The 14,915-nt window shown below is 42.0% G+C and overlaps 1 protein-coding gene across 2 annotated transcripts in view; it reads right to left on the bottom strand.

The window, feature by feature from the left end:
• LOC128305145 (myosin heavy chain, non-muscle) overlaps window positions 1-14,915 on the bottom strand; it is a 36,945-nt gene that overhangs the window by 4,854 nt on the left and 17,176 nt on the right. The window contains exons 4-9 of one of the 2 annotated variants that reach the window (XM_053042462.1): window positions 12,369-12,525; window positions 8,999-9,120; window positions 4,782-4,805; window positions 4,069-4,092; window positions 2,871-2,963; window positions 61-2,800 (exon numbers count right to left, since the gene is read on the bottom strand). In XM_053042462.1, the coding sequence (XP_052898422.1) occupies window positions 61-2,800; window positions 2,871-2,963; window positions 4,069-4,092; window positions 4,782-4,805; window positions 8,999-9,120; window positions 12,369-12,525 (3,160 nt within the window). The remainder of the gene's footprint in view (window positions 1-60; window positions 2,801-2,870; window positions 2,964-4,068; window positions 4,093-4,781; window positions 4,806-8,998; window positions 9,121-12,368; window positions 12,526-14,915) is intronic. The other variant, XM_053042463.1, reaches the window with a different exon arrangement.

Raw genomic sequence — 14,915 nt, 5'->3', positions numbered from 1 at the left:
GATTAACAAACTTGTTGCCTTCGTGTTGCTACCAAACTATTTAAACAATCGCAAACTTACCGGCAGTAGTGTCCAGCGAATCCAATAGTTCATTTTTCAGGGCCTCAAGTTCTTCGTTAAGATCACGCTTTTGCTTCTCTGCCTTGGAGCGAGCAAGCTTTTCCGCTTCCAGATCTTCCTGAATTTCTGCCAGTTGCGATTCGAGTTCTCGCTGGGTTTTTTGAGCCGCGGCCTTCGCTGCCGACTCTTCGTCGATGCGCACAAGTGTCTGTGCGAGTTCTTCTTCGCGCTTCACTAGTTGCTGCTGCATCTCCTCGATCTGCATGCGTCGTTCATTGATCTGCTCCTTCAGGTCAGCTACTTCCGTTTCAATCTTTCGCTTCGAACGATCCGCTTCCTGGCGCTGCTGGTGATCCTTCAAAAGGCGTTCCTCAAGCTCCGCGATTGTCGACTCGTGTTTCACCTTCAGCTTGGCAAGATGTTTTGCTTTCTCCTCTTCTTCCGCAAGCGTTTGAGATAGATCGTTGGCACGTTCCTCCAACAGTTTCTTCTCCTTCACCAGTTTGTGATTCTGGTCTTCAATCAATGCCACGTCTTCTTCCATTTTCTTCAACTTGGCATCGAGTTGTACCTTTTCGAGCTGAAGTTTCTGACGGGCAGCTTCCTCCTCCTCTAGCTGCTCTTCCAAATCCTGAATGTTGATTTGCAACTTCTTTTTCTCGCTTGTCAGTGCATTTACACGTTCCTCCTCTTCTTCAATGCGCGACTCGAGATCCTGCATAAGTTCCTCCAGCTCCTGTTTGCGAGCAACCAGACGAGCACGTCCTTCTTCCGCCTCGGCACAGAGCTCAATTTCCGCCTGCAGTTGTTCGGCCAGATGTGTCTTTTCCTCCATTGCCAGTTGATATTTCTTCTCATACTCCTGGGAGTTCTTCGACAAGTTCTCAAGCTTGTCACGGATTTGTCGCAGCTCATCCTCCTTCTGCACCAATTTCTCCTCTTGCTTGGTAACTTCCAGCAATGGTTTCACTTTCGTGTACAAACGCCACCATTGCCAATTGCGCAACTTCAGGTAAGCGGCACAGTTGCGCTGAATAATACGAATCGCGTTCAGCTGCTGCAGTCGTTTTTGATAATTGCGGCGTGCAAGGAAACCACGACAGAACGCCTGGAAGTTAACAATCAAATCCGTAATCTTGTAGTCACGCTCCTCCTCCAGATGAGCCAACACTCCCGCACGGAAGAAGATCTTCGACTGGCCGATGCGATACAGATTACTGTCCAGTTCCAGCGATTTGATCATCTGCTCGCAAGCCCGTTTGCCATCCATAAAGCCCTTCGGAATGACGTTCGGTGTAAGCAGTTCGTAGCGCTGTCGGAACTCTTGGAACGGAATACGATTAGGGAAGCCCTGCCGGCAGATACGGATGCCCTCGAGCACACCGTTGCAGCGCAGCTGGTCCAACACAAGCGGAGCGTCAATTTTGCCCGCACGCTTTTCGTGGTTCGGAATTATGCAGCGCACAAAGTTCGGATTCGTGTTGCGCAGCGTGTCCATTAGTTTCGCCAACTGCTCCTTGTAAAGATGCGAAACAGTACGGAACATACCCTTACGCGTGCGAGCACCGAACTGTGTGTCGGTAAGAGCCTGCTGTGCCATACCGACGATCTCAGCGTCCTTCCAAATCTGAACCACAAATGGATCCTGCGATGCTTGCAGCAAAGACACCACGTTCTCATTCAATGGGTCCATGTTCTTCATTAACCATTTGGTCGCCGAGTAGTCCACTTTGCCGGCGTAGTGAACGACAGCAAAGTCCGCCACACCTCGGAAGTCCGTCTTCATGAACTTCGGATGCATGGAATGAGCGGCGGCCAGCTTCTCTACAAACGATTTGTCGGTTGCCTTCGGGAACCAGCACTCTTCATCTAATAGAGCCATAATACCACCCGGCTTATCGATCAGATCAATCGTGGGTTGAAGATCCAGTCCAAAATCGATAAACTTCCACTCGATACCTTCGCGCTGATATTCTTCCTGCTCGAGGATGAACATGGTGTGATTGAACAGCTGCTGCAGCTTTTCATTCGTGTAGTTAATGCAAAGTTGTTCGAATGAGTTCAGCTCGAATATTTCGAAGCCAGCCATATCAAGAATGCCGATGAATGAGGCACCCTGACGCTTGGTACGATCAAGTGATCGATTTATCCGGTTCACCAACCACTTGAACATCTTCTCGTAGCATGCCTTAGCGATCGCCTCAACGGCGAACTCTACCTGTTCCCTTGTCTGCGCCTTGGTCACAAAATCTCGTCCGACCTTGATGCGTGGCGTAAGGAATGCCTTTGTCATATCCGTCACACTAAGGCCGAGCAGATGCGCAATTTTCTGCGCGACCGTATTGTCGGGCAGCGTGGCCTGGTCCGAGTTACGCTCCTGCTTGAACGTCATCGAACCGAACAACAGCACGGCACTCACGATGCGGAAGATCGAGTTAAAGTCCTCCGCTGTCATGCCCATAATGTTCATGCTCTTCACCGTGGCCTGGAATTCAGCATAATCGTCCACTCCCGGTACCGGTAGCCCACCGTTAGACAAAAACGGATATGTCTTGACATCGTCAAGGATGAAGCGCTCGCGTTGTTCGGGCGATGCGCCGGCCAGCAGTTGGTAGAAGATGTGGAATGTACGCTCATCTTTCGCCTGGCGAATGGCACGTGACTTCTCCAGCAGATACGTTTCGATGTTAGCTCCGGAAATGTAACCCGAAGCGTCAAAGTTTATCCGAATGAATTTACCCTGCAGCACGAGAGAAACAATGCATTAAATATTAGTCGTAAATCGTCACTGAGTACACAGCAATACTTACGAAACGAGAGGAATTGTCGTTTTTCACCGTCTTTGCATTACCGAATGCTTCAAGAATGGGATTTGCCTGAAGCAACTGCTGCTCCAACTCACCCTATTGGTTCGCATGTCAAATAGGAAATAGGAAAAGAAAATACATGCATTAGAAGATGTCAAAGCAGAGTTTTTTTTATTTTGATTGATTTCAACAACGGTTGTGTACACACAGGCATTCAATTCCCAGTCACAGTTACAGTTCATTCCATAGCAAAACACCAAATATTGATGAAAATATAAGAAAATTTATAACGATTGAGAGATCGAATCGTTGCATAGAATGGATGAAGTTCATAATCGAAACTCAAAAGAACGCCTTTCGAATTATGTTGTAGTTTATTTAAGATACACTCTTGTGTACACTCTTCATACTTTCTTCATCCATACTAAAGCTACTTGCAACCTTAAGATCTATCTTAACCTACTTGCACACCATGCGCCATTTACTTGCTAATGAAACAACCCATCCATCAAACCATTTCGCCACCTTTATCTGTTCACCTCTAAAACACATTCCTGTTGTAAATCCGATACTTTAATGATTGCACAAATTAAAACCCTCAACCCATTATAGAGGCGATCGACTGCAGGTACGAACAGCGGAACTAATGAGATAATGGCGACATTCCAGCACCAAGGAGGAGGAAGCGAGAGTAGGTGAGCAAAACACTTATAGAGGAAAATAAATTGCAAATGAAATGCACCGAGTAAGGTAGACGCGGGAGATGATTTTATGAATCAATTGATGAAAACGTAATAGAGCCATTAGTAGTTGATCGACAAACGTGGAAAAAGCGAGCGAATTAACACGTTTTTGATACGTTGCAATTTCATTACTCAGCAGATGTAGCAACCAGACAACGGAACATACCAAAAATATAAGAACATTTTACCTACATTCGGAAACAAATTGGTAATGATGATACAAGAAAAATATTAACATAATATACTATATAGGACAGAATTAATAAAAGATAACAATTGTGTGTAACAAATAACGAAATACCGATAAGAGAACAAACATTAACGCTAGCTAACAAAAAAAGAATAGTAAATGCACATGGAAAGCAGTGCGTAACAGTGCAAAAATTGAGGTGCAAATGGCAAAAAGTCGTTACGATAAACATAACGCTAATTGAAGACATGTACTATATATACTTTACCGATAAACTCGTGTGGTGACCACCCTTTTAGTGTGTTTTGTTTTAAGCCCACCGATGTAACCACACGCGGCATTTGGATGAGAGAGGGTGCGAATGAAGCAGATGATGATTGCGATTATTGAAAAACGACGTTTTGGGGGACGATTTGTTTATTTGTAACAAGACACCAGATATTAGAACACATTAGCGAACCACGCGATTAATCGCAATTGACCAGAACGTTCCACAAAAAGGTGTCCACAGTCAAAGCATAAGGCGAAACGCACGCACACCCAGATTGAGTTTTGATAGCCGGATTTTGTAAAGCATAAGCGCGTTTGAATTTAACAAATCGATGAACATTAACCGGAAGCATTTTAGATGACAATTGGCAACAGGTGGACGGTGATGAATTTGTTGAAATAGTGATATGATGCCAAAGGAGTCGAACATTTTGATTTCGTATTATATATTAGCAAAGTTTGCACAATTTTGTGGCATTGGTTTCAAATGAATGGCATGTGAGATGTGAAAAAGAGAAAAAAGAGAAAAATCACAATCATGTAGTGTCGAAAATTTTGTCAGAAAATGGAAAGGGATATGAGCAAGAAAGAAAAATAAAATTGTAGATAGTAGTGGAGTGGAATAAAAATTATAACAATAAAAAGGAAAACAATAATAAAAGTACAAAAGATGAACAAAAGTTATGAATAAAAAAAAAACAAAATACTTACGATGATAAGTGCTGGCGTTGGTGTCTAGTTTGTTTGAAACCCCCCAAAGGTTATAAACACCAAGGCAGCACATATTTCGTTCCACATTACGTTGTTTGTACGACGATAGCAGCAGCAGCAACGGTAGCGGCAGCGGCAGGATAAGTATGATGCAGCAAATGTGATAAACGCGAGCATAATAACAAGTATTGCATAAACATTGATTCATTGATGTCGTTAAAGAAGCAACATCGACATATTGATCAAAACAGTACAGTGTGGAGCGTGGAGTGTGCGGAAAAAGGGAGATCAAATTGAAAATTTGCAAGATGATTCAGTTACATGGAATGGAAAAATAAAAGAAAAACAGGAAAACAAATTAGATTAAAAAATGATGAAACCAACATAATACATGTGGATGAGACTGAAAATGAAGCTGATTGTAAAATATATTCTAGCAAAACAGTATAATGTAATCAATAACAGTCCTAATGCCTCTTGCACACTGCGGCAGTGAGGCTTAGGCAGGTATGTAATTTACTCTGTAATTTTGTTTACGCACATGAGCATTTTATAGTCTTTGGTTGATAAACTCATTGTGAGGCTTACTTATATACACAAATACTCTCATATAACCCGGATTTTTTGACAGGACGCTAGTTTTCCTCCAACACACCAAATAGGGAAACTACTCAACAAACGAGAAAATAATAATCACTAGTTTCAAAGGAACGGGGGTCACCATCTCTGCCTCAACAATCAACACAGCAGTTCGCAATATCTCGACCTCCTTCGCAACATCACACCGACCGCAAAAAGGTAGACCGACCGCACCACCGGTGGTGGGTTTTCCCTTGTCAATGTAATTAATAATATTTAATAAAAATCAACAGCTACCCATTTTTGGCACAAGCGTCCCCGATGCAACGCATACATAGATTTTAGCAGCATATCACCCCGCGGTCAACGGAGGTTGCGCGCTTGAAACGATCCGATGTCTTGTCATGAAACGGAGGGCACACATGTACCGAAAACTCGACTGCTCGCACGCTTTGGACCTCTGAGACATTGCGACTTTCGATATTTTATCACCTACTGTATGGCGGCACTCTTTCGTTCCCTGTGCTTCCCCCCAATAAAACTCCACCATTCCATCCATTCCCGCGTGGCCCTTTCTGCTATTTCACCGTTCACCAGCGGCTGTGTGGCTCTTGGGGTGTTCGTGTGACCGGTTTTTGTTTATATAATTCGCACCATATTGGGCGTGATAGAATGGATTACACAGCACCCGCACGATTGAAGAGCCCTGTTCTCCTCGTTGTTCCTTTCTTTTACGACACACCACACAAACACTAAGGGCACAAACGGAGCACACGCCTTTTATAGAATCCTGTCCAGCTGTATACCAGAAGAAGGCTAGGAGAGGGACATTTTTTGCGGTTTTCACCGCCTCCTATTGCCACATTACCCTGCTATCCGTTTTATCGTTCCTATTATTGAGCATTGAGGTTTGGCAAGGGGCTTTTTCTTACGACAGCATCGTGTTTCTTTTTTAATGCCCTTTGCATCACTACAAGTTTAACATCTGAGAGAAGCTCGTTTTTGTGCATTTGGTGTTTAATAGCTGGCTGCTGTTTGCTGTCGTCATTCATCAGATTCGATCACCGATTAGCGATCGCTGCTGACAGCATCTATGAACAGTCAATCAGAGCCAGCAATAGGACATGTTCTTCTTGCAATTTTTTTGCAGTATTCATTCAATAAAATAATCCTTCAGTGGTTCACTACGAATGTTTAGATTGTACCACCTAATCAGATGGACTGGCAACAAATTGTGTTTATGGGAAACTTTTGCCGCATTGAGATGCAACTATCTTTGCAGATCAATCAGAAGATATCCATGTGCAACTAAAGGCCTCATGTTTCGCCAAGACACAAAATCTCGATCCATTTCTCTGTTTTGTTACGTTTCCCTAAACCTCCTTCACCAAGAATCATCTACAGCAAAAAAACCTACAGTATTCGCCTTCTTTATGGGCAGAATACTGCCATAGTGTCTTTTAAAAGGATCCACAGAGCAGCAAGAAGTAAATCGCTAATGGATTGCTTACTACAAAACGCAGCGTTGCTACAATGAACATGTTTATTTCACGATCACCCTCAGCGGTTGCACCGTGAAGGAGGGCTGCAATAACATCCAAAGGCAATCTGACGCACATTCGACGACGGTCAATTATATTTTCATATTGCTGTGTCCTCAATTTTTGTCCATGAAGCTTTATGGACCCCTCGAAGTGTCTGACTTAGTACGCCCGTCGCGTTCGGCTATTCGGCTTCCCAAAATGGGCTTTTTAAGCCTGCAAACCTGCCTGCAAACGAATCTACTCGCTTCCTTCACGAATACGTATAAAAGATCTGAACGATAAACATAATACCGAAGAAGGAGAAAACAAGGATCCACCATCAAAAAGTGGCCAGGGTCTGTAACGGACACCACACCTTCGCCTCCCTCTTTCAACAGACGACAGAGTAAATTTATGTTTCAATCTGTGCTTTTCGTCCAAACAAGGGTATTTTCATTTTTTTACACCCTGTGGCCTAAAGAAAATTGCTCATTTTAAGGCGCTGTATGTGATTCGATTTCGATTTCTTAGGGTAACGGCACAGATGGGTTTCCGAAAATGGTAAATAAAACCCAATCCACATTCGTATATTGCACCCATTTTTGGCGGCTGGTGGTTAAGTGATCGAACATTTTATTAACCTCCAATTGTGCGGAAGGGAAGGACTGTGACGAGAAGTGATGATGTTGCAGGAGGGGTAACGGGGAGAGACAATTTTATAGCAACATTATATATGTTGTTTAAGTGCATTTTCATCTATATGTTACAACTTATTTCCATTTGCACAAAAACTGAGATTGCTGTTAATTGCATTTAGCAGAAGCGAATTCATTAACAGCATTATCCCTTCCTAGTCATCTAAAAATGTGCAATCTTTTGCGCACTATTACCACAAGACCTCCTGAGCTAGGGGTTTCCGTTCCATCATAAACTATTGCCGCGCTTTTGCATCCATTTAGTTAGGCTTAAGTGAAGGCGCCTCTTGATTCTCACTACACATCGCGTTAGATCTGGGAGGTTCGTGTCATGATTGAATTCGCTTTGGCTGCTCCGCTTACTCCGACGCGCAAACAGAGGCAATCAAAACTAGCCCATGAAATTGATCGATCGCTTTCGAACAGCACACCCTTGTGTCAACAGTCTCTTACTGGTTGTGTGTGTGTGTGTGTTTGTGTGGGCATCAACAGTGAACGAAGGGAAAGGTAGAAAATCCACGATCGCGTGTCGCGTGATGGATCTATTCTATGTTCTTCTGCACACCACCACATCGCGGTCTCACGAGAACGAGATTCAATTACTATCATCGTACTTGTGCGCGGCACTAGGAATGCAGCGCGACTTGTGGAGTATTTAATGTTAATTTTTCCGCTAATCATAGAAATACATACACGCCAAAAGGGGGCGAGAAATGGTGTACCGACGGAACCCGAGCTCGTTCATTTCCATTAGAGTGAACGATAATTAATAATTAATTAATTTCTTCCTCCACTGCTTGCTACTTGACGAAGATTTACGCATTTACATGTACAAACATGTGGAATCTGACAAATGGAGGCGAATAATCTCAAAGATATGATCTGAGAACTTAGTGTGACACAAAGTAGGAAGCTGAAGCCGGTCACAAACGAGAAACTCTAATTGTTTCTGTAACAAGTAGTAACAAGTTAGTTAATTTCTTCAATTCGGTAAACCTCCATTTACCTTACGCTTCCCTGTATTGGGACGTAAAGCTTTCAGCTGCTTTCATACATTATATTCCACAAAATGAGTAGCAGCACCGTGTGTGACTATGATTTTTTCGACCATAAATGGACATCGATTTGATTGCACAGCGACAGTTTGGGAAGGTGCAGTCAAAATGGCGCATTCACTTCTGACGATTTCCCACCGCTTCGTCGCGCTCGGTGGTTTACGGGCATTCCATTTTATGCATCCCCAAAGAAGCCAATCGTTGGTGCACGCTTTGACCCACATATTTTCGACGCTATAGCACAACCTGAACGAAACACCATATGGTCAATTTTGTGAACATTTCCTTCACACCTAAAAACCGATCCCTGCCGGAGAAATGATCGGGATTCTTGTGAGTGTGATGCACCAATGGACGACACCTACCGCGACGGATCCCTTCGGTTTCGATGCGGCGACGTACGCTAAATACTGGATAACTTTCTTTGTGTTCTCGGTTTTACCCGCGCCCGACTCGCCCGTGCACAGAATCGACTGATCCTCTCGATCTGCAAGAAAGAAGACAAAATAAAGGAAATAAAAATGGTGCATTCTACATTAAACTGGGAAAACATTGCAACTGGTGCACGAATATAACGACCTTAAGACACACAAGGGTTTGTGTTGTTTAAACTGTTCGCACGACTAACTCGTTTATCAGCTTGACATGTTTGTAAATGACATTCCTTGCTGGCACACGATCGGCTTATCGTCTGGCGAGATGATGCGCAAGGTTACTTCGCCTGTATTTACTCTCCGTTGAGTAGGAATTACTGTGTTACGATATGTGAGTACCTTCATGATCTTACAATTCTTTACCGGGTTCTTTAAGCCAACGCAACCCAACAAAATATGGATCAACCGTCGCTTCTCAGTCATGACAACCACATATGGAATCACTGCCCTCTTTAGAATTCGCTTCCATAGGCAAGTTTTCCTGGGCAACCGCTTTTCAATTTCAAACACCGGCTAATAGACTTGTCGACGTTGTGTTTCGATCGGGAATGAGGCATGGGGACATGTGAGTGCGCTACGAAAGAAAAAAACAAGCAAATGTCCACACGAAACATATGTTTCGCAAAACGACATCTCAATGCTTGATTCAGGCACATAGATCCATTGAGCTCGCTCGTACGGTGGATATTTCTTGCCTGTGTTTGACGCTACCATAGATGGTCATCTTTGACTCGTTTTTTTTACAACTTCTCGCGACCTCATTAAGTCATTTGGTTAGTGGACTTCACAAAAAAATACTGTCATCGAACCTGTCTTCTTTCATTCCTCTTCTCAAAACACTGCAGAGTTCTCATTCGCATTCATTAAAGGTAAAAAAACGATTTTTGACCGGCTTTACCGGAGCTACACCCCGCTAATACAGCTATGCAAATCGAGAGATACCAAAAATGGACCGTTCACACTCTCATACCTATATCTTCCACCCGTTAGTGTCGCCTTCAGTCATCATATGTCCACTAATTGCTATGTGTGCTGAAGATTGATTAATTGCACTTCAAAAAAAGGTCACAACCAAGGGGAATGATCAAGCGCTGTGTGAACTATCCCTTACTCGGTGATCCGGCATCAATGAACGCAGGGCTATCTCGAATCACTGATGCTAGTAGTTAATTTAAATGTTCACTACCATCTCTGTTACGATTGATCTCTGCTATCGACAACTTAAAATCTTCAAACGATTGCATTGTCGCTTCGAGCGAGAATGTCGAGCAATCTAGAATTTGACTTATTTGGTAATTTTCAGTCAACTGCATCGAAGCATCGACCACACAACAGTTGTTCGTGATTGGTCAATTTAAGTATGGTGCAATTGCAACATTCCTTTTGGTCTGTTTCATGCAGTGGAGCGTTTGGTCTGCATTGCTAATTTTCTGTCCTCTAAAACTCGCACCAAAAAATCCAATGATCATCACCTCAATTTATCACGAAAGCAAAGATCAATCAACTAACATTCTGTTGCTAATTTATACGTCTATTCAAAGACGTCAAACTATTTTAAAATAAATGATAATATCTAATAAAAATTATCACGATTATCCCCTTAAGTCAGTATTTTTATTACTAAGAAAACCCCACTGTTAATTAACTACCTTCGTTTCATTTATTCTGCCACATAAGCTGAACCGATTTTAATGCCCACGGAAGTAATATTTTGCAACGGTGTTAACAAAATTGCAGATGAATAAATACAGCGCTATGCCACGCTTAACATTTCCCATCAGTGGCAATGATCACACCACAACTTATGTGTGTGCATACTCACACGTATGGAACACGTCAATTTATTTTACACCCCACTGCGAGTAGCAAGGCAGAAGAAAGTATTGAAGATGTAGCGGAAGCACATAGAAAATGGCGGGAAATACGTCCGAGGCCAACAGGAGTGAAACTGTTGCTGTATAATTATAAGTATGTTACACGTTACGGGACAGAAAATAGTTCTACGATGAATCAGAGAGTGTTGATCGTACGGTGTACCGTATACCAGTATATCGTATATCAGTTGCAAACCTTCATTTCATTACGATAGTTTGTCACACGGTTTGTTCTCTTCTGTATGTATTATTTATAAAAAAAAACAGATAAAAACATGTTAAAAACATGTATTTAAAAATACCAACCACTGAGTATGAGAATATCTTAAAAATAAGACACATGTTTTATGATTATTATCAATCCAACCAATATTTAGTTGCATACTTAAGATTTTAGGTGAATATTCTTGTAAATTACTCTTAAAACTCTTCCATTATTACTCAAATAGCGAAAGGCTACAGGTTTTATCAGATCCCCCTGCCTGGTATACATATTTATGCAATCTTTATATGGATATTCAGCAAGACACATATTTATTGACTGTCGGATATGGCAAGCGTATCCGAAAAATAAGCTCACTTTTTACTCAATATGGACACAGTATCCGCCGGTTATTGGAGGGGTATTACTGCCGGATATTTAAAATTCCCTTGTGCTATCAAACCACACAAAATTTGCGCCCTGACACACATACGTTCGCTTCATGTCAAGGATAATCGACGGAGATTACATTCGCAAAATGCTTTCTCAACCCGCTTGTTCCACACCGAATGTAACTTCCTATGGAATTCATTCCTTCGGCGAAACGTCTCATTTGGGTGCAAAAATTCCAGTCTCCTTCATCAGTGCACTATGTGCGTCTTCTCCTCTGAAAATGGGATCCGCGTATCCGGCGAAGCGCGAGACGATATCAACATCGTAAGATCGTATCTTTTTCTTGTGAGCTTGGAAACACTGATGGTGGACGATGAGCGTATGAACGCTATTTAATTACAGTGTCCTCCTCCTCCCTCAATCGATCCACGATAATCCCTGAATACTTGTAGATGAGATGATGCAATACCAATCACTACGGCAACGTCTTCTGGCTCTATATTAGTTAACCGCATGTTAACAACATTCTGACACTGTACAAAAAGGATAGATAACACTGTTACAATATGGATTTGATCTCTTAGAAACTATCTTTAAATCCACCATTAACTGAAGTTTCTCCTATTTCGACAATCATACAATGATTCCTCCATTTAATGAATCCCTCTACAAAACGGCTTAATTAATGGGATAAAATGCATCGTGTGCCGTTCTAACAATATTCTGGCCTTAGTTATCAACAATTACCACTAATCGACACCATGAACATGACCTGTGCAACGTCCCTATTGGCCATACAAACGGGGAGCAGGTGATCATTACAACTACGTACCTTGAAGCATCGATCTATAGGCGGTGTCTGTAATCGCGAATACGTGTGGTGGCACTTCGTGCCGTTTGATGCCTTTGTATTTCTCCATGATCTTCTCGGTATAGATAGGCAGCTTCTTGTACGGGTTCACTACTACGCAGAACAGGCCCGAGTATGTCTGAAACGAAACAAGAAACAGGAATGTATTAATACATATTTGAAATATTTGTTATGTCTGCAACGTATAAAATATTTGCTTGGGGTGTAAAAATCAGAATTAATAAAACGCTGGCGCCACCGTTCCATCTTTCTCATTCATTTATCGAAATGTTACCTGTAACGCTACAAGTATGTTACATTTCCTAGCGATTATAAAGTAGACGAATGAGGTCGTTTTTGCTTGCTCAAACAGATTTAAAAACCAGGCTCAGCAGAGAACGTCGTAAAACATTTCATACGTCCATAACGCGTGAATATCCCGAGACCAAAGACACATTATTTTCATCGCCTGCAAATTAATGCCATTTCGTTGAGCGAACATTCCACATGCCAAAACAATGTTGTGAGATTCTTTGCGTTTATCCGTTCTTACCTCCCACATAGAGACAAGAGTGTCTTTAGATTTATCGCCAAAAAACATTCTCAATGAGAACATTATTCATGTTGAATTTATTTACCTTCTTCGAGAGCGATTAGGCACTCATCTCTCAGGCCCAAAAAATCATCTTCGACGAAAAATATAAAGATCACTTGATGCAAGCAAAGTAGCAGCGCAAAGATCGTACTGTTCCAAATTTAGCAAATCTACACATGAATACTAATACTTCGAACACCACTGGAGGAGCCGTTCGTCCTGCTCGAGTACCTTCCCAATCGTTAGGTTGTTTTTGTTTATGATGGATAATTATAGCGCCAACACTGTGCACTTCATGCAGTTCCAATTTAACGCACGATGCTGCTCTACGAATAACATCACACACACCTTCAATACGTGTGCAATGCGATCAGAGAAAATAGAGAAACAAACAAGCGAATCTTGAAATAAGTGTGCAAATAATTTTAATTAACCTTCCCTCCGTGGTGCAACCGCGTTCAAAGGCCGAGTTCGCAAATACCTAGCACATCAACTTGAATTAATTTGGCAATTAAGTTTGGCACGTCATGTAAAACAACAGCAAAAACAGGTTTGTTTTTACAGTAATCGTAAAATACAAAATATAACTATTTCCCTTTAACTTACACCTCAGAAAATGAATCATAAATTCGATCGATTGATTGCTTCCTCTGTCCCATCCATCCTATTCATTCTTTCCTTTGAGACATATTTGTTATCATTACTACCAATCTTATCAGCGCCTGTTTGTCTAATTAGTGGCAATAGCGGGCCGATGAATCGTTGATTGGAAATAGTCCATAGCATCATTGCCTATATTTGCCATCGTGAACAATTAGGTCGTACTTGATCAAAGTCTTATTTGACGCTCATTGTCTTCACGTCAATCAGTTTCAAAAAAACACACGACCCTTGGATTTGGCACTAAAACCAAAAAAGGAAATAAAACTACTCCAAGCTGACGGTATTGTGTTTATACTTATGCAAATTAAACTGTACATAAAAGAAAACTTTGTACAGCGATCAGGAATAACTCCCGCCTTTTTAATGTTCCGTCTCTTTGGCTGTCGAGTATGTTTTGCAAACAAAGTCAGTATAAACACCAATATCATCATCATGAACTGATTGCTACCGCGTGTTTGCAGCCTACACAGTGATTGTGTTGTTGATGCTGTAGCTGTTGGAACTCCGATCGCGACGAACATTAGAGAGTGCACATGTGTGATGCAGGTGCAGCATGAAGTTTTTCTGCTAAGGAGATGTATTAACGAAAAGAACACAACAAGAGGTTCCGTTCATATAATCAAAGCGACTGCTCATATAGTATGTACTAGTAGAAACACAAATTTAAAAATACTAAACAAATGATAATGATACATGTGTCTTAGCGTGTCTTTGCTACTGAGCCACATTCGAGAATTCTACCAACGTATTTTGTCCTTCGTTTCATAGCACCAAACGAGATCTCGTTTCACCCATTACATCTTATTAGTGCGGTTAAATTGATCAATAAAAACTACCCTGCAGGAAGATATCAATCGCGTGGTCGCATTCTAGTTAGCCTATGGTTTCATAAAACAGTCAGAGTCAGAGAGTCATAAAACAGAAGAAAGTCGTCGCACCACTGATCGAGATGACAGCGGAGAAAAGGAAGACGCAGACTCCATACTGGGTCTCGCCGTGCATCTCTCATAGGTTCTCTGTCTGATCGTCCACACGCTTTATTTGGAGTTGAGTGGAGTGTTGCGTGATGTCCACCTTATGAAAACAATCCCAAACACACACCAACACATTCTATGCGATCATACATTCTGCCAGTAATGCTGCTGATGTTGTTTTGTCGAGAATTTTGGTGTTGAATATTCTTGCTGCTTAAATCAAAGGTGGCAAAAATTCCACCAATAAAACCAATGAATAACAAACATGATCATCAACATGGATGATCTTCGCCAGTG

This window comes from Anopheles moucheti, chromosome 3 (assembly GCF_943734755.1).
Source record: "Anopheles moucheti chromosome 3, idAnoMoucSN_F20_07, whole genome shotgun sequence".
NCBI lineage: Eukaryota > Metazoa > Arthropoda > Insecta > Diptera > Culicidae > Anopheles > Anopheles moucheti.
Note: the sequence above shows the minus strand (reverse complement) of the source record. Positions and strands in the feature narration are given on the sequence as shown.